The sequence below is a fragment of the Sinocyclocheilus rhinocerous genome, unplaced genomic scaffold (assembly GCF_001515625.1).
Source record: "Sinocyclocheilus rhinocerous isolate Xijiao unplaced genomic scaffold, SAMN03320098_v1.1 scaffold1294, whole genome shotgun sequence".
In the NCBI taxonomy this organism is placed as follows: domain Eukaryota; kingdom Metazoa; phylum Chordata; class Actinopteri; order Cypriniformes; family Cyprinidae; genus Sinocyclocheilus; species Sinocyclocheilus rhinocerous.
This window is the reverse complement of record NW_015656157.1, coordinates 436,236-461,595: the sequence shown is the minus strand read 5'-3', so window position 1 is coordinate 461,595 and position 25,360 is coordinate 436,236. Positions and strand designations below refer to the sequence as shown.

General features: G+C 36.9%; 1 protein-coding gene across 5 annotated transcripts in view; it reads right to left on the bottom strand.

Annotated features, from left to right (window-relative positions):
- Window positions 1-3,141: 3,141 nt before the first annotated feature.
- The window catches only part of LOC107719545 (calmodulin-regulated spectrin-associated protein 2-like), a 38,293-nt gene continuing 16,074 nt past the window's right edge, over window positions 3,142-25,360 (bottom strand). The window contains exons 3-19 of one of the 5 annotated variants that reach the window (XM_016526976.1): window positions 22,274-22,435; window positions 20,750-20,833; window positions 15,968-16,000; window positions 15,495-15,636; window positions 13,052-13,191; window positions 9,788-9,878; window positions 9,597-9,693; window positions 9,431-9,468; window positions 9,260-9,329; window positions 7,137-9,168; window positions 6,177-6,313; window positions 5,874-6,094; window positions 5,367-5,457; window positions 5,141-5,206; window positions 4,503-4,618; window positions 4,110-4,228; window positions 3,142-3,739 (exon numbers count right to left, since the gene is read on the bottom strand). In XM_016526976.1, coding sequence (XP_016382462.1) covers window positions 3,434-3,739; window positions 4,110-4,228; window positions 4,503-4,618; window positions 5,141-5,206; window positions 5,367-5,457; window positions 5,874-6,094; window positions 6,177-6,313; window positions 7,137-9,168; window positions 9,260-9,329; window positions 9,431-9,468; window positions 9,597-9,693; window positions 9,788-9,878; window positions 13,052-13,191; window positions 15,495-15,636; window positions 15,968-16,000; window positions 20,750-20,833; window positions 22,274-22,435 — 3,945 coding nt within the window. In that variant the 3' untranslated portion in view covers window positions 3,142-3,433. Of the gene's footprint in view, window positions 3,740-4,109; window positions 4,229-4,502; window positions 4,622-5,140; window positions 5,207-5,366; window positions 5,458-5,873; window positions 6,095-6,176; window positions 6,314-7,136; window positions 9,169-9,259; window positions 9,330-9,430; window positions 9,469-9,596; window positions 9,694-9,787; window positions 9,879-13,051; window positions 13,192-15,494; window positions 15,637-15,967; window positions 16,001-20,749; window positions 20,834-22,273; window positions 22,436-25,360 lie in introns of all 5 variants that reach the window. The other 4 variants (XM_016526977.1, XM_016526978.1, XM_016526979.1 and 1 more) reach the window with 4 other exon arrangements.

The window sequence follows — 25,360 nt, the reverse complement described above, 5'->3', positions numbered from 1 at the left end:
TATACGAACTCAAATTAAACCATTTTAGTATGAAATATTCGTTATTTGTAAGTTATGAATTATTGATGGTTTAACAGTGTTGATGGAAAATTCAAGAAATCTTCTAAAATTCACGTTGCCTCCAAACACCTTAGATTTCGTCAACAGTGTGTTTATGGACCTGCAGGAGATTTTATTTATTTATTTTTTTAATTTTTTCTCTTGACAGGACATATGGACATGAATATTCAAGAATGATTCTTTAATTTGCACTTTTGAATACTAGAAATCCTCTTAAATTATTAAAATATTATTCAACGTTATTATTCTAGCACTCATACTTCTACTGAAGTATGCAGTATTTCTAGTAACTACAACATTTTTAGTATGTTGCATATTTTGATGCAATTTCACGACAACCCAGATAGCACACGTACATCTGCAAGATGTCTGTTAAAGATCGCTTCATCTGGAAGCATCTGCTGTGTACAAACATCTGATAGATGTCAGGTTTACATACATTCGAAATCATAAACATCTTAAAGACATTTTCTGATCGTCTATTCGACATCTGATAGGAAACGTCCTATAGACGTATTGCAGATGAGCAAACACTCTAAAAAAATACATCTTACAGATGTAAATGCAAAAGTCAAATAGACGTCTCCGTGATGTACTTGTGCTATCAGGGAAATTCAGGAATGTCAAACAATAATCAGCAGGCTGCACATGAGGCCATGCGAAATTTATTAAATGCAATTGAAATCAAACATGTTACTTGAACAATATGACAGCACAGCGCCTGAAAGAAAATAAAAGAGAAAGACGTGCTAGAGAGATTAGAGAACACACACTACAGTTTTCTATTGTGCTCATTTACAGTTAAATAACCCTCGTTTGTGGCTTGTACCATTCTAATGGATATAAGATGTCAGCCACTGTGTATTCAGGGCTGTGCACATATTTCCATTCCAAACACTGACACATCACTCAAACTACTCAAGAAATGTTTGAATGGGAGAACAGGTGTGCAAGTTTATGTTTCGAGAATTTTTTTACAATCCCTACTGAAATAAAGGGCACAAAAGGAAGGCCGTTTTTTCATCAGGCAACAAAGCCTCTACCCTTCTACAGCCACATTCTGCCTAAAGGGATAGTTCACCCAAAAATGAAAATTCTGTCATTAATTACTCACCCTCATGTCGTTTCAAACCCATAAGACCTTCGTTCATCTTCGGAACACAAATTAACATATTTTTGATGGAATCTGAGAGCTGTCTGACCCTGCATAAACAGCAACGCAACTGAAATGTTCCCAAGTCCAGAAACGTAGCAAGAAGATCTGTAAAATAATCCATGTGACATCAGGGGTTCAACCGTAATTTTACGAAGCAACGAGAATACTTTTTGTGCACAAAAGAAAAAAAAAACGACTTTATTTAACAATTCGTCACCTGCGCATCACCCTGGTGACATTTTGGAGAATATCCGCTGGACGTAAACAATTTATGCTGTTCTGTGTCAGCTGCGTCACGCCAGATCTGTTTCCTACGTTGCTGTGATTTGATCTGAACGGAAACAGCGTATCCGTGTAACGTAGCTGGCACAGAACAGCATACGCTGTTTACATCAGCTGATACTCTCCAAAATGGCGCTACAAGGTGATGCGGAGGAGACGAATTGTTGAATAAAGTCGGGTTTTTTTTTCTTTTGCACACAAAAAGTATTCTCGTAGCTTCGTATAATTGCGGATGAACCACTGATGTCACATGGATTATTTTACAGATCTTCTTGCTACGTTTCTGGACTTGGGAACATTTCAGTTGCGTTGCTGTCTATGCAGGGTCAGACAGCTCTCAGATTCCATCAAAAATATCTTAATTTGTGTTCCGAAGATGAACGAAGGTCTTATGGGTTTGAAACGACATGAGGATGAGTAATTGATAACAGAATTTTCATTTTTGGGTGAACTAACCCTTTAAAATTATTAAAGGTGTGGTGACATTTAGCTACCATAGTTTGGCAAATTTTTGCTGGCGAAATTGAGTCATTTCAATACTGGGAATTTCGCTTGAGGGCGAAGGATTTTCCCATGCAGATTTCGCAACGGATTCACCCATATTGAGTGCTTTGACCAACAAAAAGCTGCTTGGTTGACGTCTTCATCACTACACTGTTACCAATGGACCTGTTTTGCCAACGAAATTTCATATTTTCGCTAATATGATCACTTCTTAAGTGGGAATGCTAACAGACTGAGATCCGTAACATCTTAAAATGCCACTCAGACTTCAGGCAAACAAAACGCGGCATGTCTTAACCCCTTACAAACAAGTCAAAAAATGATTTTTATTATTTAAAATAATTTACCAATCAAACGATTTAGCCCTCAGTCGCAAAAAACGGAAATGGCTCCAATAATCCGGTAAAATATATCATTTGGCAAACTGCTTTTAATACTTTTGCGTGACCCGGGACAGGGAAATACTTCAGAGCAGTCACCACAAGCATACATAACAGTACAAAAGTATTTTGAAAATGATTATTACTCCAGCACATGATGTTATTCATCTTCATCCATAGAAATATCGTTCAAACAATTCAGTCAAAGATAATCCACCAGATTTTTTTTTGAATCGCACCAACAATATAATAGAAAGGTTTGGTTTTCTAACACCTAGTCTTATTTAAGACCTTTCATGAAAGATAAATATTGATTAAATCATTATGCTGAACATTTCCATCAGTCGGTCCAAAAAAAAAACAATATATATATATATATACACACACATGTATATAAAAAGCAAAAACACCTACAGGAACGGAATGAAATGAATTCACAATCCTGCTGTGAATCAATGCCATTAGATAATGTTAAAACCCATCAAAAGTGGGTTCGGCCTGCAAACTAACCCACTCGCTGCACATTAGCACACTGGTTAGTGTATACTAGATATGACAGGACTACCTTGCAGTACTAAACTGTTAGAATCACAAGCTATGCATGTGAGAACCTTTCCATAAGCAGCCATACAATCATATCAGGACAGTCGTAAAAAATAAATCAAATAAAAACATAATTAAAATATAGACAAAAAACAACATAAGGCCACGCGTCAACATATGTGCAAGATTTCTGTACAAACTAAGAACATTCAGTGCTTTAGTGTACCAAATTAAAATAACAGGTCATCCATGACAACTTTTCATTATTTTCCCCTTTTTTTTTTTTGGCACATTTAAATAAAAACAACATTTATGCGGTGCAGTAAAACAACTTGAATCACACAGTCTTGGGTGTCCACCCCATAGAGTTTTACATTCCAGTTGTGCATAGTTTTCGCAATCTTGTGTGTCCGAACGACAGCTGACAGAAGAGTGTAAAAAGTATTGTAGGATTCGATTATGTACAAACAAGTGCATTGAGATTGTGTACGTCCGGCGTTTAGAAACACTAGGACTTCACGGCCGCTACTTTCTTCGGCGTTCCTGGTTTTTTGGTCTGCCACAGGTGGCTGTGGATCGTGATGGCGTCGACGCTTGCCGACATGGTCTTGGCTGGAATTTGGCTGAACTGCTTCCTGTCTGAGTTGTACTTGTAGAGGCCGACGATCATCTTGCGCGAGATGGTTTTAGGACCGATGCCGGCCAACTTGTTGATCTCCTCTGTGTCGGGGCAGTACATGTAGAGAGAGCGGAACTGGCAGCCAGAATCCCGGAACAGGATCAGGAAGTTGTTGGCCCCTGATTTCTCCATTTCCTTGAGAAAACAAATAAATATAATGAATAAAATGTATAATATAAATTTAATGTGGAAAAAATAAAAACATTTAATTTCTACATTAAAAAAAAAACTCCTAATCATGACACGCTTTTTAAAATAAAATGTAATTTAAATATTTTATTTAAATTTAAATTTTTTATTTAAGTTATCAGTACCAAATGGAACACCAAAAATAAAATAAGTTTTAATGTGTTGCGTTTCAGAAAGCAACAAAATATTAAATGCACAATTAAATTAAAATTCACTAAATAAAATATAATGTATTCATTGCATTTAATAGCTATATTATTAAATATTAAAATTAAAACAACAATAGTAGTAGTAATTGCAAAATGGACATGCTTACTTCCAAAATCTTGTTTTTCTGTCCCTCATTGACTTTGCCAGCCAAACAGCAATGTGCCAAAGCATTCTGAATTATATGCTTATTTGACTTTGCACTGGGTTCCTTATATAATTTAGGACCTGGGGCAAAGAAACAGACGTGGTATTATGTAAGGTCATATCATAATATAAAATATATTGCACTTTTGGAGTCTGCTTTTCACCCTCCAGTCCTCTAGAGGGAGCTGTCACCTGAAGTTCTGAGCATGTTTTATACATTACATTTAATTATGTTCAGTATGTTCAAAGCTTAGATGTAGATAGTATTGCTCAGACCTAATATACAGGCTCCCTCTGGTGGACTGGAGGTAGAGCTGCAGCCGATAAATATTGTGAAACATTTTAATATTTTAACCTGTGTATTCTGTGTTAGATGTTAGTGAGGATGTGGTGGAACCATTCTCCCAGTCTTTCTCTCCATTATGGCTGCTGGAGCGTGTGGGCGACAGGCAACCGTCTGCTGAATCAGGCCTACTGGGAGGACATGATAAACTTGAGTCCTGCAATCCATCGGATTCTGACAAGAATAGTGCTAATGCATCTACTAACAACAACTGGTCTTATGTAAAATCAAGTAGTGACTGAATTGAAACTCTTAATATATATATATATACTTTATTTAAATTTCCTTGGTATCAACATCAAACTAAAAATACTTTTAATGTGATGCATTTGAGAAAGCAACATAATATTAAATGCACGTTAAGTCTTTAAATAAGCCTCTTGCAAAAAGTGAAATGCAGATCTTTATTTTTGTGTTCTTGAAGTTTCAGTGCCATTCAGTGCCAGTGTGAAGGTTAGTGACCTTAAATATTTTCTGATTTAATAATGACAAAATTAAACAAAAAAAGCTGTGATGGGTGAACTATAGTAGCCATCTTTATTGTTCAAAGATGGGATCATTCCTTGTGTTGCTGCCAAACTCAAAGCAAAACAGGATGTTCTTCTTGAACAGAAGATGAAAGCACAGAGTCTTATCCAACTATGACTGACCTTCTATTTCTCACACTAGGAGAGCTCAAATAGAAGAAAAGACTGCCAGATGCTAAGCTGTTGCTTCTAAGAAGCAAGAACATTCAAGAATACAAAGGAAAAAATACAGAGAATTCAAAGGATACTGGGTTAGTATTGTACAGTAATGCTAGAGAAAAATATAGAATTGCAGGGAAACACAAGTAAACACATTCTCATTCTGCTGACTGCTTGAAGTGCTTCTTACCTTTGTGTTTTCTTATCTGAGTTGACACTGTCATTATCTCCAAGAGATGCCAGAGACAGGCTGGAAACTGAAAAAACACGAGGTCGTGAACCTGGATGCAAAACACAAAACAGGACAGGACCCACAGTTACACAAGACAACACCAAGCCCGCCAAACTTTGTGTTACCCTCATAACAGTACAGCTCTCTGCAATAATGTTGCTAACAGTCTCTCTAACTCCTTCAAACTGTCTAAAACACACACAAGAGTGTAATTTGAAAGATTCTTAAAAGAATTCAGCCAGATTGGTTAAATTAATTCAAATTAGTTTAGGGAGAGTCCTTTGAAAACAGTTGGAAATTAGTTAGAAAGTTAATAAATTGGTTCGAATAGATATTTAGGCAAGTAAAGTTCTAGAGTACTTGTTAGGAGGAAATACAGAGGGATGCAGTGAGCTGGACAGGAAAAGGCTGAGAGTAGCACAAAGCATGCAGTGTCGGGCTTTGCCAGTAGGGGGCGCCCTTTACCTGCCATGGCCCTGACAGGAGTCCTGGGGGACTCCATCACATCTCTGTGGATGGACTTGGGCCGTGGTTTTCTCTGTTTGGCCCCCATAGGCCGTGGTTTGACAAGCGTGTCCATGTCCTCCATAAGCTTCAGCTGTTTTCTCCTCAGGTACTCCTGTTTGATAAACCCCCGCCGGGCTTTGTCTTCTTCCTTCTTCATGCGGTCTTCCTCTGCTTTCAATCTGTGGAAAAAGACAGATATTGAAATTAAAGACGAGGGGGAGGAGTTTAGATTTAGTGATTGAAGGCTGGGCTGGGTGTTACCTGGCCTCTTCTTTCTTTTGCTCAAGCTCCGCCTCCAGCTGCTGTTTCCTCTGCTGGCTCTCCCGTTCTCTTCTCAGCCTTTTCTCCAGAAGCGCTGCTCGCTTCATGGCCATGCTGTCCTCTTCCTTCATATCATCCTTACAACATGAACACATTATCAGAATGGACATTAAGAATCTCTGTTAATGTCTTATGTTTCAGGTCTATCAAGTATCTGAACAAGGAATCTGAAGGCAATTTACTGATGTTAATGTGACGAGTCTGGATGAGCCAGATACGCAACACTTCTCAGACTCCCTGCAGAACGCTAACACCATAAAATAAATTATTTATTTGACTTAGTTTTCTGACCTAGATCAAACAGCTGCATTTTCTAGAGATCTGTCCCAAGCTAACCTCCTTCTGCGACTGTTCACGCTAAAAATAATTTTGTTCACTATAGTCACACAGCAGCATTTTCCTGAGCTAAAGCTATGGTAATACACCATTCTGGGTTATAACTATGGCCCTTAACAGATTCTTAATAAAATCTGTCAGGCACTTGCCACCACAATGCTAAAGTGTTCTGGATAGCTGCTAGGGTATTGTTAGCTGTTTGCTAAGGTGTACTATGTGGTTTTAACAAATTGCTAGGCCATTGCTAAGGTTCTCTAGATGGTTGCTTTCTGGTCCAAGACAACATAGCCCTCAATAAAGTCAAGAAAAGTAATATCCTCAATAAACCACATAATTGAAGGTAGCATTCAAGTTCATAGCCCCAATGGTGTGACAAGATTTGATCACACCAAAATTTAACAGGTAAATCATCTTAAATTCAAACTGCTAACTGTAAGCAATAGTAATAGCGATGCTTGCCTTAGCATTCACCTCTAAGTATTCGCACATGGTAGTGGAAGAGTTCATTTCCAAGCTTCCTTAATCTACAGATTAAGACAAGGACCTTCTGACATTCATATCTACCTTAAAGAAGAATCCACAGCACATTTTCTGCTCATCGTCCAGATTTTCCCCTGAAGTCTCCTTCTCGCCTTCATCTTGCAACGTCTGTCCATCCAGGGGCTTGAGAACAGACAATGGAACCTCAATCAAATTTGTGTTGGTCTGATGGGCGATATCAACTGGCTCGGTGGGAGTGACAATGACGGTCTCCATTACGATCTGCGTCAAAACTTCCGACACACTAGATTCCACTACCGGGTTGATCTCATTTGTTGGCTTCTTCAGCTGTTCCCTTTCTTCTGTTCGTCCGTTCTCCTTCTTGCTCTCCTCTCCCCTTTCTTCTGTCTCCTTGGCTGACAAGTCAGCAACTTCGGTTACATCCTGTTGGGTTTCTTTGGTTGGGGAGGTGATGGTACCAGAAGAACATTCAATCGACAACGACTCAAGGCCTTGTTCTATGTCCTTGTCTGTAGCTTCAGGTCCTGATGGTGGTTTCTTCTCATTTCCCAAATAAGAAAATGAGCAGGACACGGACTGAGATGGGGAGAACCTTCTCAAGCGTGGTATGCTGTCCACCGACTGTGGAACAGTCAGGACTCGGTTGAAGGGAGTGATCTTTAGCTCACTGGGTCTGGGTGTCCTTGGTGTCTTGGAATGGAAAGAAGCAGACTTCCTCCTAAGGTTTGTAGGGGAACAGTGTGTAGCTCTAGGAGAATCCGCAGGTGAGGGAGACCCAGAAGAGCGTGCCCCACACCCTCGGAGCTCTTGCACCTGCTTTTGCGGTGAAGGCTGAGGTGGCGACACAACCCAAGCCTGTTGCTCCCGCATCTGCATGATTACCTCCTGCTGCTGGGCCAGCCGCTGCATCTCACTCTGCAAGAAGCTCAGGGAAGCATTGAGCTTCTCAATGGAACGTGTATATTCTATCAGGTCCGCTTCGGATGTGCCGTCCTCACCCGCAGACTTCACCAGAGACTTGACTGGCTGAGGTGTCTCCGCTGGCCTCTTGCTTCCCTCTGAGCTAGGAGTGTCCTCCTGAGAAGGTGAGGTGCCATCTACTCCTTTCCTCTTGACAAATGTGAGGAAGGCACTGCGTCCCATCTTCTGACGGTGTCGGGTAAAAGCTGCCTCTACTTTCTTCTTCTGAGCCTCAATGGCTCGACGCTTCTCCTCAAGTCTCATGTGCAGCTGCACCATTTCTGCAGCCATGGCCTGGGCCGGGTCCTTGGATGGCTGATGTGCAGGGCTGACCTCAGGTGAAGGAGCCCAGGAAACAGAGTGAGGAATGCAGAGATCTAATCCATCTGGTGTTGTACTCTGGGAAGCAGCACCTTTAGGCTCCACGTTTGGATTCAATTTACGGAATTTCTGCTCAGCAAAGCTGGTCATCTTAATCCCAGGTGTAAAAGCAGGGGTGCTTCCAGCAGGGGACTTGCTGCTTAGGCTGCTGGGACATGGGCTTGTAGAGCCCTGGCTATGGTAAGCTCTTGCTTCAAAGTCTTGATCTGTGTCAAACTCCATACTGACAGTACAATCCCTTAGGGATGAGTCCTCATCTAGTGTCTCTTGGATGTCCTCCGTCCGCACATGGATGCCGGTGTCTACTTCAGTGGTGGATGTGCTAGCAACCCCTTTGGATGACTCTGAAACTGAGTCTAGCTCGCCATCCTTTGCTTCAGGGTTCAAATCACTTTTATTCTGGAGGTGAAGAAAGAAGCCCTCACTGGGCGCATGGACCCTAGGGCTCTGAGATTTCTTCTCTGAGTTGTGGATGATCTCAAGGGCCTCTTTGATGCTAGGTGGCCCTGAGCCATTTAGACGGCCATTATGATTTCCCGACAGGCTGTCAGGACAGACTTCCTCATCAATGCCCATGTTCTTGCTGTTGACAGGCTGAAAGGACAGGTTTCTCTTGATGCCCCTGGTGCCGTGGGGCATCTTGAAACCAAAACCTTCAGTGCTGACAGACCGAGTCATCCCTCGGCCAGTAGGTGTTTGATTGGTGTTCTCTTTATCAAATGGGATTTCAAAGAACACTCCCTGAGCAGCAGACCTGAAGAAAGAAGAGAGGATGGTATCCAATCGGCATGTAGTTTCAAACTTTATGTCTTTTATTCTTAATAATGAGATGAACTTGCACTTACTTCTTCTCTTTGGGCCAAGTACCCATGAAGCTTTCCACAAATGACATTGAGGTTGATCTCTTGATCTCACCTGCACAGCACACATGTATAACTTATATAGTACTGGGTGCATTTCATATTAAGACTTAAATTTTGTTATCATAAAACATTTTTTAGGCCTTTTAAATTTACCTGAGCCTGAAGTCTGTGGTTGAGGTTGGAGCGGGAGACTTTAACATGAACATAAAGAAAATATGAATATCAATCCAATTTTACGTTTGAATTTCAACTGCTACAGGCATTCAAAGTAAATTAAGCAGAAGGGGGAAGTTTTCAATAAAAGAGACTTTTGATATACCTTGGTCTGTCTGGACTAGGCGGTCGTTCCATGAAACTTCTCTTTGTGACCTTTGAGATGGGCACAGATGGCAAATTTTTCAGTGAAGGGGCTGGTGCTATAAAATGACAAAACAAATGTGTCGGTATACAAATGTCAACACCATTGACTAATATTTCTGGAAAATTCATTCTATTGTAATATTAGTCTACCTTCAGTATCCAACACCTGAGGCTGGACGAATGGCGGCTTAACAACCTCGAACCACCAGAAGAGCTCAGCCATAAACACAAGATAGTTATTCTGGTAAAAACAAACAAACACATTAACTTGCATTGCAAGCATTTTTTTCCAAAATAATTGGCATGCTTGTATAAAACTAGTATGTGTAATATTCCTCCTCTCCCACAAGATGTCTCTGCAATTCTCTAAATCCTGGTAATGCATGAACGGACACCACCTGGAGACAAGAGTGCCCTTTTCCTTCAAATTTAATTATATAGCTTATATATAAGGAATTCTGAGGGATTTTATACTTTACAGTATATATAGCTTTTTTTGTCCAATAATGCACACAAGCTTTTTGTGCTATGAACAACATCTTTATGCCAAGACTACAGAATTCATGACCTTGAATTCATAGAGGGTACCTGACATGATGAAAAATGTCTCTGATACACTATTCCCACTCAGCAGAATTTACATCTAGCAGTTTAAAGGCACCCTCGAACCACCAGAAGAGCTCAGCCATAAACACAAGATAGTTATTCTGGTAAAAACAAACAAACACATTAACTTGCATTGCAAGCATTTTTTTCCAAAATAATTGGCATGCTTGTATAAAACTAGTATGTGTAATATTCCTCCTCTCCCACAAGATGTCTCTGCAATTCTCTAAATCCTGGTAATGCATGAACGGACACCACCTGGAGACAAGAGTGCCCTTTTCCTTCAAATGTAATTATATAGCTTATATATAAGGAATTCTGAGGGATTTTATACTTTACAGTATATATAGCTTTTTTTTGTCCAATAATGCACACATGCTTTTTGTGCTATGAACAACATCTTTATGCCAAGACTACAGAATTCATGACCTTGAATTCATAGAGGGTACCTGACATGATGAAAAATGTCTCTGATACACTATTCCCAGCAATTACCCAAGGCCACTCCCAGAAGACATTACCTCAGCATTTTAATTGACTTTCAACAAAGAGTCCTTGCTCTCTTTATAGCCTAGAGTAGCTCTAGAGTCTAGACACACAAAGCCACATCTATTGCATATAACCAAATGATTAAAGCATTTACTCAATCCAAGGCATCAATTGTTAACATTTGCAACAGCCTTTAATAATAACATTAATGTCACGTACTAGCAAATTAACAAAGATAAAGCTACCCATTGTCAATTAATTAAAATAGTTCAGGGTGAAATTTGTACACAACCTCACTGATTTTATGCAATGTCACATATCCCATCTACCAATGCTATTGGCAATAACTAAAGGAATAAATAAAAAAATCCACTGGCAACATTTATATGGAGTGGATAAAAGAGCCAAAGCAGGCGCATGCTTGTACTCAGATGGTGTTTGGCACATGCGTCTTCTCCCCCATCTGCCTGTCTATGTACTTATTCACACACAAAGCATGAACGTATTATTAGGTTTATCTGTAGTTTTAGGGGATAAAAATGTTGCTTTTTAATTCGGGGCGTCAATTTTTAAGTGTCAATTTATTACAAATATTTACATTTAAAATCATGTTAAAAAATTAATCATGCTTCCTCACCCGTATGCAAATTCCTTAATAACAGCATGCCAAACGAATCTTTAAACATTGTTTTTTCAAAATATGCAAATTATTGGTGAATTTTGGAGAATCAAAAAGTAATGGCATATATCAATATTTATTGAGAAAGGACCCAGACAAGTTTCTAAATTGCAGAAAACCAAATTAGATATTAAAAAATTACACAATTACATATAGAAAATAAATATACATATACTATATACTATAAATGTATAATTTTTTACTATTTTCTCAAAATTATATAAATATACAACAAACTTCTACTCATTTATTAATCTATTTAACCAGGGGATTTTTGGAACTTTTGACTATACAGTTGAGAGCAAACTGGAAATAAATATGACGGGAATGAGATCAGGTCACAATACAATCCAGATTCAAAGCTGCACCTCACCACATGAAGCACATGTGCTAATCGCACTGAACATTTTAATAAAAGGAAGCAGCTGGGATTAGATTAGCTCTGACAGAAACTGGGTCTAGGTTACAGCTCTGTGACCTGCTCTCAATTCCACTCATATTTCAGAGATTCAGCTCTGTAGTCTGGCACTGTATCAGACTCTATCAGATGCTGCTCATGTCCTCTAACCAGAGGCTGTTAGGTGCTAATAAAACCCAACATGCTGTGAGAATTTGCTACCATTTGTGGAATAACACTTTAAACAAAAAACAGGTGGAACCAGTAGCATTGCTCTCTGTTTATAGAGTTTCTAAGGTCATTTTAAACAACCTCCTTGTGGTTTAGTAAGTGTGGCCAGGTTTCCAAATCCTTACCATAAAATGCCAAACTAAATCTCCACATTCTCTTTCCACAGCCACTGAAACCAGAGTTCAACAGCAACAGCAGAAATGTCTGTTCCATAGAACCAAAGGCTTCTCGGTCAACACGACTGAAAATCTTGGCAGCAGATGTTCTGTCTCTCCAGTCCAGAGAGGACTGAGATCAAAGACATGAAGACAACATTCAGAACGAAAAAAACAAAACAAAATACTGGTCTTCACTTCCATCACTTTCAGTCCATAGAGTGGTTTATAACTGACAAAGCAGTCTAAAGTAAAAAATCTCCAGTTTGACGGTATCTACAACTCGCAAAACAACATTTTTTCCAAGTCTTAATAACATTTTGATATCTTAAGATGACGAAAATCTCACAAAAGGAGGTATTTCCCAGAGAAAAGCACAGAATAAAAGCAAAAAAGGCTTAAAAAAAACGTCTTGCTGTAGAAAAGCTCTTGAGATCTTTCCATAATGGCTTATCTAGCAAACCACGATTCCTATATTTAAATATCTTCTAGGCATTTTTAATGTGATTTTATTGCTGTTTTAGCCAATGGCACCAGTCTTTAGAGAATCTGCTTCCATTGGGAGGCTGGTTTAAGCACCAGCGTTTGAAGGCAAGCCTCATGCTTTTGGCTTTTTAACAGGAATAAAGCCAACTCCCACAGGCAGCACTTGCGCTATTGTGAGAAAAGGGCTCCAAATAACAGCATCCCACCCAACCGCATACGTTGTGACCTGAGAAATTTGACAAACCTTGACCTACAGTTATAAACGCATAAACCAATGAATTATGAAGGCAAGGGGAACTTAAGGGTCTCTAATTGCATCGAGCTGTAAAACGCCTCTAATTGAAAGATACAAGCTGTATCTGAAGGCTTACTTTGATGGAAGAATGAGCGTAGAGCATGTCCTCCAGATTGAAGTGGCAGCAATGGTTCAAGTGTTCCTTACAGAAGTCCTGGATGAGCTGGAGGTTGTACAGACTGTCTGCCAGCGACATGGTCTCCTTTAGGCAAATGTCTGCAAATCAAAGACGATAAAGTGCTACACTAATCAGGCGCTACTCACTGAGACAGATCATCCGGCCTATTTGGCAGATCTGACAAGGACTCAACCAATCACAGAGAAGCCCATTAATCATGGAGTCTAAAATGACCCTCGTGTGATTCACGTTTGCCTGTGGGGATAAATGTAATTGCATCCATCATTTGATTTTACAGCTAGGTGGAGAATCAGCACTAGTCCTCTTCATCACTGTGATTAGATTAACAGGAGTTCAGGATGATTAAAGTCACATAAATGTTTCTAAATGAGTAGTTGAAGACTATTGTATTCACAAATTCAAAGCTCAAAACTCATTTACAGCTCGTTTAAAAATAACTTTCAAAAATATAATATGTACAGTAGGTCGCAAGTTCGTTTCCTTTGGATGATCCAACCTCAGAGTTTTTAAAGATATGAGTGAAACAAAGAGGAGGAAGCTTATAGACTACTTTAAAAGGTAGGCTAGGTTTGCGTTAGTCACTACTTGGCTAGAAAACATGCAGGCTACCTGTTTGTTGCCACAGGGTGAGATTTGTGAAGCAAAAGCCTATGCTTTTGAAACGTTTTCAGGGCGGGAATTTGGGCGTGGGATTGCGGGTATTATACATAATTTTACTCACTTCCCTAGGTTCCGCACTTAAAATATGGGAAATTCCTGCAGACATTTCAGCGTGAAAGACACTCAGGACAGTTGATGGAATGTATATGCACGTGTTATTAAGTCTGGGCAATTAAACATTCAAGAATTTTTAAACCATTCAAGCACAATAAGCAGCAAAAGAGCACTCAGTACTCGCGCATTCTCCGAGAGACGGTTTACTGTACGCACATAAAGCCACTTCTCAGACAGCATGCGAATACTGAATATTTTGTATTTATATTCTCTCCTTTAATATAAGATAGTGACACAATTTAATTTAGATAGTGACACAAAGGAGAGGGCACAGTCCTACAAAAATATTTTATTGTCATCAGATGTAGCTTTGCACACTGCCAGCATCTAGAATGATCAGGATTTTAGTGTTCATTGCAGAGGGCTCTCTCAATTTGTTATATTTTACAGTTTGTCAACTGACATAAGATTTTGTAGGCTTTGCACACATGTGCACCCTTCGAAAGCGTGAACCCACATGGCCTCTTACACAACAAATTCCAACATAACTCCTGATTATATATTTTTTTCCCCACTATTTTTTTCTAGACTTCAATTTTCTATGGTTTTGTTGTGAAATGTGAAACAAAAACATTTGTCTGGGCTCCTCCAACAACTTAAAATATTGCATAATATTTTTTTCAATATTGAGGATAAAATATAAATAAAATAATATTACACTTGTATTACTACTACTATTACTACTAAGTTTTTCATAATATAAAATAATACTATTATTGTGGATATTGTTTTTTGATTAAATGTTATGAAGAAAAAGTTTTTCAATTGTATACTATTTTAAAAATATTGTGAAAAATAGAAATAAAATAATATTAAACTTTTATTAGTACTATAATTTCTAATAATATAAAATATTACACAGTATTAATGTTGATATTGTTTTCTTTTGTAAAAAAAAAGAAAGAAAACATTTGTCTATTGTTTCTTGTATATTTTTTTCAAAATATTGTGAAAAATAGAAATATAATAATATCATATTAATATTAATACAATGTAGTATTAAATTATTTAATAATACAAAAATATAAAGGCACAGGGTATAAATATAAAGTAATAAACATTATATTTTTGGTGATATTGTTTTCATTAAAAAAACAATATCACCAAAAATATATTATTAAAAATATATATAAAAGTAGAATATTGTATATTCTACTTTTTTTTTAATATTGTGGAAAAAGTAGAAATATAATATTATACTTATATTAATACTATCATTTTTTTTATTTTATAATATTAAGAAATATTAAAATAATACACATCACTGTGTGTGTGTTTTTTTAAAGAAATGTTAGGGGAAAAAAACATTTGTCTATTGTATAACATTTTCAAAAAACTGTGAAAACACATCTCCATGAATATATCATCCATTGTCACCATTTACATTGTCATTAAATCAATTAAATTAATTTTATTGAATTAAATTAAACATGGATTTTGAGTATGAGTTGCATTCCTACTGATGATCTGTGTACAATAACACCATGTGCATTCAATAAAGTAAATAGGGTTCATTTTGATTCAACAGCTCCCACACACTATTCTCTCTGAACCTTGTGTATTATTTTGTGTGTGGTAATGCTGGAGGTTTGGCAGGTTCATGTACCTCCCAGGAGGACGATGGCGGGGCAGTAAAAGTGCAGCAGGGCGGCGAGGGCACAGCCATCTGTGCTGTCCTTCAGGAGGTTGTCCACTGGGGGGATCCACGGCACCATCTTGGGCAGAACCTGCTCCTTCCTATAACGTGCCTGGAGCAAACAGACATAAACAAATGATTCAGTAGAGCAAATCACATCTGGTAACACTCAGAGAGTTCATGATGGCCTATTCAACAACTGACCAAAGTATGGAAAAGTACTGAAAATAAGACATGCAGTGGGAACTTTAACTAACAGAAATGGATGGTAACATAAAATCTATTTTTACTCAGCCTAATATAAATATTTCTCTGTCGACAGTTTATTGCGTGGTTAATGAAGCTGAGGACAATGTGAAAGCGTCGTCATGGCAACAAAAACACGATGGAGCCACGAGATGGAAGAAGCCGGGATGAAAGAAGGTGTTCACAATCACACTTACAGGAACCAGCTTCATATACCACTTGGTTGGAGACTTCAGCCAGTCAAAGAATGAATGAGAGAGAGAAGGAAAGAGCAGTTACGTCAGCGAGCAGAGATTATTTAACACAATCAACTGTTTACGTCCATATCAGATTAAGCGTGACGATGCCTTCTTTACTAGAAACCAGATTACAAGAAAACCGAAACTCTTGAAGCTTGAGGGAGGTTTAGTATCTTTCCACTAAATAAATAAATACATTCGTAAACCTCTATTGGTCAATATTGGATATTTATTTTGTGCAGTTAATTTCACCTATTTTTATATTTAGATTACCTTTAAAACATTTAAATGCCTTCCATCATCTAACGGTCAATTTGACTTTACCATTTATTGTTTTATTTGTAATTTATTTAGACAGAACACTTCGAATTTTCACTGAGACTGAATCGCTGAGAAAGGAATAGAAAGCAAACCAGCAAAAAAAAGTGTTTGCTTTAACGCTGTCAGGCCTGGTTAGGACACAGTGCGCTGGTTCCTGCTGCTTCCTCTTCTTAGTTTTCACAGTTTTAAGCCTCTCTCAACTTTCAAGGCTTAAATGACTGTAAAAAGGAAGAGTATCATCAAAAGCATGCCAAAATATCTGTAGGGGTCCAAACTGCAGAAGAGGAAAAACTGATGCTCTCTGATCTAAGAGACATTAAACCCTGTGAATCACAATATGAATGCATTTTTACCCAGAATGCCCTAAGAAGAAGACTGCAAAGTTACAGGATTAGTCTTTTGCCAGTGGATTAATTCTAGAAACAAATATATATATATATGTGTGAAATTATACATTAAATTATTATTTATTTGTATAAATATTTTAGGAGATATACAGTAATACATTTCAAAATGTATACAACTATATATATACTTTATATGTATACAAATATAATATACTTTACTTGGGTGGCCGTTAATATACCTGTGCGGCCCGATATACACACACACACAAATGTTATTTTATTTATTTATTATATTTGGAGAAACATTTTTGCTTTTATTTTTATCCTCTTATACTTTTTTTTATCCGCTCGAAATAATGAAAGCATCCGTGATCGAGTAACTAGTGGAATTAGTGGATTGCTTATGAACTCGAGTTGCTGAATTATGACAATGTCTACTTTATGACCTTTATATAATATGTTTTAAATGGTTGTAAGAATGCATATTTCATCTCTCATCTGAAGAATCTGCCCACAATAGTATATATAGTATATTATTCAATATATAGGTTTTACAGATTGTATCAGTACAATCTGTGTCCCATTCACTGAGAGAGACACTATATGACAAAGCAAGGAGAACCTTTTAAATGCTGTCATTTTGCTTAATTTGATACAATGCATAAAAATGCATAATAATGCTTGAAACAATGCATAATGCATAATATCAGTACGTAATAGTAGCCTATGTAATTAAAATGAATTTCAACAAATAAAAATATTGTTAAATATCACACATTATGTGTTATTTGTCACATCTAGTAGACCATTTTTGTGCCATGGGGAAGAGGAGGATTTTCACTCAGCTACAACCGCAAGTTATAGCACTTGCATATCATTGCTCTCAAATGATTGTCCTCATTTGTAAGTCACTTTGGATAAAAGCGTCTGCTAAATGACTAAATGTAAATGTAAATGTAAGTATTTCAAACCTGTGGGAAGCACTGACCTATATAAATATTTTAGAGGGTATACAGTCACATTTACATGTACATATTATTTAATATAAAAATGACAATTAATAAATGTTTTAGTAACATTAATTATTTTATTTTTATCTATATATACACACACACACACACACACACACACAATGATATAATATAAATTCATATTAATTATTAATAATTATTATCATTATTAATAATTCATATTATTTGCTATTTACATTTATATTGACAATTATTATGTTTTACTTAAAAAAATTTAAAAAATAAATAAATATATATATATACACACACACACGCACTTAATATACACTCCTAAAAATAATTTTATACAATTTAAAAAAATACTATAAATTAATCATTAATAATAAATTAATGTAATATTAAATAAATGGACTATATACCCCTCCTCCCAAATAATATAATTATAATTAACAAATAAATTAATATAATAATAATAAAAATAATACACACATACATGTACTTTTTTGTATTATATTATTATTTATAATTCACACACACACACACACACACACCTGGTGTGCTTGTGTGTCATTCTGGGCGCTTCATGCCATGCTGGCTGTTTACAGTGTTGTGTAAGCACCTGACATTCCTCCTCAGCACTGACTGTGTCTGCACCGTCTCTCAAACACAGCGCCTCTGAGAACTGACTGCTCTCAGATGCCCAGCCCAGGCACGACCTCAGGACAGGGTGGGCCGAATGCTGACATACGCCCCACACACTTCCGTGTGAAGACTCTGCACTTCAGCACTCTCACCAGACTCAGATTATGACATTAACCATGGAAATATGGGGGGGGAAAACAAAAACAAAATCCTACAAAAGTAGCGCTGGGAAGTTGGCAGAGTCTTGTTGTCTCTAGGGGTTTAAACAAGGACGCTGTGTACACAAGCGTACTGCACGCCTTTCCCTCCGAGAGAAGGTAAAACAAGGTGAGACTGACGTCACCCATCATGTTTGCCAAATATGCTGTCACACAGGGACAGGAAGATGGAATGTGAATCAGCAATTAAAACATGAATCAGCAAACATTATTCTGGCATAAAGTCTACATCAGGATGCTGACCCCCCCCGCAGAAATACCCTCAACACAGCATCATGTTATAAAACACGGCAACAAGGCTGATGATATCCGTCACGTCCTGTGAACTCACGTCAACTTAGCGAACATTTATACAGGAGAATCTGAGGCAACTTTTACATAGAATATGAATAGACTAACAAATCTAGGGGGTTTAAAACGTCTACATACAGTCATTTGATTCACTGAATAATGTTAGTTGTTCTGGGGATATGTTTTAATATTTACAATATACATTTAACATTTTTTAATACCAGATTTTAAAACAAATTTGTCTTTTTAAGTGGTCCATTTTAATGAATCAGTTCAAAACACTGATTCAACTGATTCCTTACATCACTCAAAAATATGTGAAGTGCTGACATGACATTTTTCATGCTTTACAATGTTTTAGTAATAATAAAAAAATATATATAGTTATATTGGTCCATAAAAATGTATCATATCAACATCAGACAGGTGGAAATATGCAAATGTTGAATTATTAACATTATATAAAAAAACAACATAAATATAAAAAAATATTAACTTAAAATCTTAGGGTACTTAGGTTACTACAAGTAAATATCTTAGGTCACAGGCATTGAACTAACAAAAAAGTTTGGGAATTCATATTATATTATATAAAAAAATCATACATTAATATTAAATAAAAAATATTAATATTAATATTATTTATTCATGTTAATGTAGCGAAAAACATCCAGGGCCGATTATTTTTTATTACATTTTTACAACATTTTATTTTTTATTAAACAAGATATATAGTGAATATCATTAAAAGGCTGAAAAATATTGATATATTAATGCTACTTAGCTCCTTTTCCTGCTCTAAATGTTGACATTAGTGACCAGAAATCCTTAAAGGGTTAGTTCACCCAAAAATTAAAATTAGGCTGCATTTTACTCACCCCCGAGGCATCCTAGGTGTATATGACTTTCTTCTTTCAGACGAATCCAGTCGGAGTTATATTAAAAATTGTCTTTGATCTTTCAAGCTGTTTAATGGCACTCAGCGGGTGTTGCATGCATCAGTCCAAAAGAACTTAAATAAAAATCGCCCATCCATAAAAAAAAAAAGTGTCTCACACGCCTCCGGGGGGTGAACAAAGGCCTTCTGTAGCAAATCGATGCGTTTTTGTAAGAAAAATATCCATATTCAAAACGTAATAATCACTTTAATCTAGCTTGCGCCACCAGTTATACACTGGAAGCAGTTCCGGGAGCATGACGTATGAGTTCAGCGCTGCGCATGCGCCGGTGAGTCTCGTGAAAACCAACGTTTGTTAACAGGAGCAAAGGAAGCAAAGTTTCTTTACTTTAGCAAAGGAAAACCAATCTCCTCTTGGCTTATATCGAAATCCTCCGACATTCTTCTTTACAAATCCTCGATTTGTACTTCTAATTAGTGACCGTTGTTTTGTTTTGATCTCTCCGTTGTGCTTCCGCGTGCGTCACTTCTGAACGGCGCATGCGCAACGCCGACCTCATACGTCATTACCCCGGAACTGCTTCCAGTGTACAACAGTGAGCGCAAGCTAGATTCAAGTGATTATTACGTTTTGAATATGGATATTTTTCTTACAAAAACGCATCGATTCGCTACAGGAGGCCTTTGTTCTGGGTGAACTAACCCTTTAAGCGATGAGTATTCCCAAATCTTCTGCATTATTGTTGTGTTCAAGATTGTGAATTCAAGACTGTATTTAAGTAATTCATTACTTGTATTGTACAGTACAGTATTCAGTATCAGAATACATGAGTTTCAAAATAATCTGTACAAGTATTTGAGTTTTGAGGCATGATGAATAGAAATTTCACTGGCATGCTGGCAGAACGTTGTTTTAAGCAGATTTCAGAAACGTACGAGAGCTCATTATGACAAAAATCCATCTTTATCTCTTTCTGTATCTTCCTCTTACGGATGAAAGTGACTTTTGAATCATCGCTGCTTTAGAGCAAGAACAGGAAGTGCACACTTACCTTTGGATTCTCAACAGGCTCTGCGTTCTGCGCCTCCGTCCTCCGTTGCTCCTGCATTATGATTTCTTTCAAGTATTCATTCACCTTGAAAATGAGTAAAACACAGAGGAGTTTTTGAGCTTAAAATCACTGCCATTCCTTACATACAAATTAAGCTTATTATATTATATTATAATTAATATAATATAATATTATTATGATATGATATGATATTGTTTCCAAAACTGGAGATAGTGAGGGAACTGCAGGGAGTTGATGAAATGCTAATAATTAATGAAATCATACAAAGGTACAATTAAAATAAATAAATCATTTAAAATAAATACATAAATAAATAAAACACTAAACAAAAGAAGATTAAATATTTATGTACCTGTATCATGTGACCATTAACCAACATTAGACAATGGAAAATATGCAAATATTAAATTACTAAAATATTACCTTAAAATCTCAGGGTACTTCAAGTAAATATTTTAGGTCAATTTATTATATTATATTATATTATATTTTATAAGTTTGTGAAAAGCTAATAATTCATTAAATCATAAAAATGTACAATTAAAATGAATAATTAAAACAAAATAAAAATAAATAAATAAAAACTAGAAATAAAAAAGAAAAACAAAAGAAATATTTTATTTGTTTGCATGCCACATGGCCATTAACTGACATCAGAGAACTGTAAACATGCCAATGTGTTGTTAAATTATTGAAATATAAACCTAAAATCTCATTGGATACTTCATGTAAATATGACAAAAAAATGTGGAAATCCCCACATGTATTATATCATATTTTATTGCTTATTCACAAAATTAAATGGATTTTTAGAGATATATTTGCCGATTCGCTGTATATATTCATATCTTGTATTGTTAATGGCAGGGGTCATCAAACTTGGTCCTGGAGGGCCGGTGTCCTGCAGAGTTTAGCTCCAACCGTAATAAAACACACCTGAAGCAGCTAATCAAGCTCTTACTAGGCATACTAGAAACTTCCAGGCAGGTGTGTTGAGGCAAGTTGGAGCTAAACTCTGCAGGACACCGGCCCTCCAGGACCGAGTTTGGGCACCCCTGGTTTATGGCAACACTAATTCATTAAATGATGGTCCAATTTTAAGAATAAATCTGAAACTCACTATTATGATAAAACGCATGATGTAAACACACCAAAAACCCTCATGCAAACTTCTTCAAAAGTCTTCAGCAGGAAGACAACAAAAGAAACAGAAATTTCCTGCAGTCCCTCATGGCCTGTTTAGCATGTGTGTATGATTTAGGCTGCCTGTACAGCTGGCCTGCAAGGGAATGTAAACAAAAGTCCCGGGACGCCCCTTCACCGACACTCAAAGATGCCCTCAGAGATCACACATGCCAACAAGGAAATATTCAAGTCAGCTTAAAAGTGCAACAAACCTCTGTCTGTGTTAATAGTACAATGTATAAGATGACGATCAGGCTCAGTACATGCATTCGCATTGCATTATGGGTAAGCTTAAGATTTACAAAAGAGCAAAAATACCTTATTCATCCAGCTAGTGACCGCATCCTCTGTGTCGTAGGGCACGTCTCCGTCTGGGTAATCGGTGGAGTATTGCTGCATGCAGGCCATCACCTTCTCCACACTCACTGTCTCTACTGTATACGCCATCATCAGCGTGTCAATCATGGCCAGGTGGGCGCTCTGTGAATGACAAAACAATAAAAAGCATGTTAAATTGCTGACACAGGCAACGAACGATACAGTCAGAAGACTTTAAATCTACAAATCGCCGTCATATACCATACATTTACTCTAGTAACACTAACTGCACCATGGTATTGTGGCAGAAATGTGGGATATTCATATTGAATTTTATTATATGTGACCCTGGAGCACAAAACCAGTCTTAAAGGGGTCATATGATGCGATTTCAATTTTTCCTTTCTCTTTGGAGTGTTACAAGCTCTTGGTGCATAAAGAAGATCTGTAAAGTTGCAAAGACTAAAGTCTCAAATCCAAAGAGATATTCTTTATAAAAGTTAAGAGTCAGCCACACCTACCTAAAACGGCTCGTTCTAACACGCCCACACATTTCTACCTCACTATGTGGGAAGATTTACATAACGCCGCCCAAATGTTCACGCAAAGAAACAAGGCATAACTTTTATTCTCGCTGTAGTATTGTTGACGCTGCCATGTTGTGAAGACGCTGTGTGCTTCGTTGTCAAAGCGAATCTACTTTGTTTGGTCTTCAGTCTTAAGTTGCTGGGGTATATTTGTAGCAATAGCCAAAAATACATGGTATGGGTCAAAATTATTGATTTTTCTTTTATGCCAAAAATCATTAGGATATTAAGTAAAGATCATGTTCCATGAAGATATTTTGTAAATTTCCTACCGTAAATATATCAAAACTTAATTTTTGATTAGTAATATGCATTGCTAAGGACTTAATTTGGACAACTTTAAAGGCGATTTTTTTGCACCCTCAGATTCCAGATTTTCAAATAGTTGTATCTCGGCCAAATATTGTGCTATCCTAACAAACCATACATCAATACATCTTATTTATATAGCTTTCAGATGATGATTTTCAATTTCAAAAAATTTACCCTTATGACTGGTTTTGTGGTCCAGGGTCACACATGTAGTAAACGTATTAAAGGAGTAATGGAATATAATTACAGTACTTTTGTGATTAAGCTATAGCTAAATACCAAATGTAAAGACTACAGTTTTTCATTCAAATATCTACAAACCATATTTTTACCATAGTATTGAGGTGCTATATGTGTGGTTTTAACTGTGATCCCATGATCAAAATGTATGCTACTGTGGAAGACCAATGGTTAATGTTAATAAAACTCAAACAGTCAGAATAATTACATTTCATATAAAAATGAGCAAAAATCTGCCTTTAAACTTGAAAGAAATGAATGTTTGAAATGTATTGTGATAATTTTTTTGGCCATATCGCCTAGCCCTGCAGACAATTATCACTTGTCAGTTGGCAGTTAGTCATTCCTCTCTGGAGGTTGTTGCCCTGGAAACGGCAGCATCGCTCCCCCATTGCTTGACCCAATTAGAGATAATCTTCCCTGAGATAGGACAGTCGCTTCTGCTCCTACTGGGGGCCCATCCTCTTGGCCTCAACTTTATAAATAATATTTTGCACATGATGAGCGAAATTGACAGGTGTGACCCCCCCTCCCCTAAAAGCACCCTTGCTGATACAGGGATGTGGATTGCAAAAAACTATACAAATTTGGCTACAGTTCTGATTATTTATATCGATTCCTTAAAGGAATAGTTCACTCAAAAATGGAAATTTGCTGAAAATGTACTCACCCTTAGGTCATCCAACATGTAGATGAGTTTGTTTCTTAATTGAAGGAGATTTGGAGAAATTCAGCATTACATTACTTGCTCATCAATGGATCCTCTGCAGTGAATGGGTGCCGTCAGAATGAGTGTCCAAACAGCTGATAAGAACATCACAATAATCCACAAGTAATCCACACCACTCCAGTCCAATAGTTCACCCAAAAATGGAAATTTGCTGAAAATGTACTCACCCTTAGGTCATCCAACATGTAGATGAGTTTGTTTCTTAATTGGAGGAGATTTGGAGAAATTCAGCATTACATTACTTGCTCATCAATGGATCCTCTGCAGTGAATGGGTGCCGTCAGAATGAGAGTCCAAACAGCTGATAAAAACCTCACAATAATCCACAAGTAATCCACACCACTCCAGTCCATCAATTAACATCTTGTGAAGTAAAAAGCTGCATCTTTGTAAGAAACAAATCCATCATAATGATGTTTCAACTTTAAACTGTCACTTCTGGTCAAAATATATGTTTAAGATCCATAACAATGCTTCCTCCAGTAAAAAAAGTCCATCCCCTGTTGTCTTCTCACATCAAGACACACTGATATATTTGTTTAGAACTGATTTTGGACTGATTTCACTTGTAAACAGTGTTTGATCTGTGCATATTTCTCTCCTGATTCAGAAGAGATGAGTTTTTCACTGGAGAAAGCAATATTATGGATGGTTGAAAACATCTTAATGATGGATTTGTTCATTACCTCAAACAGTCAGAATAATTACATTTCATATAAAAATGAGCAAAAATCTGCCTTTAAACTTGAAATAAATTAATGTTTGAAATGTATTGTGATCATTATTGTGAGGTTTTTATCAGCTGTTTGGACTCTCATTCTGACGGCACCCATTCACTGCAGAGGATCCATCGGTGAACAAATGATGTAATGTTAAATTTCTCCAAATCTGTTCTGATAAAGAAACAAACTCATATACCACAAATTAAACAGTGGCTGTCTTATTAAAAACCTTGTGGGCACAGAGAGAGAGATAAAACACTTGAGACAGATATTGATTTTGATTCGTTGAAAGCAAACCCCAATGAAAGAAACTGGTGCACATTGGGCAAACAATGAATCAATGTCTCTAAAGCAATGAACTGTCACTGCTGATTTATTATGACTTGTTAGGCTTGCTAAGTGTTACTTTATACCAGATTACATTTTTTAATTGTCATTATTTTATATAATTTTTTAAAAATATTTAATCAAGCCCAAAAATAAAAACAAAAACTTC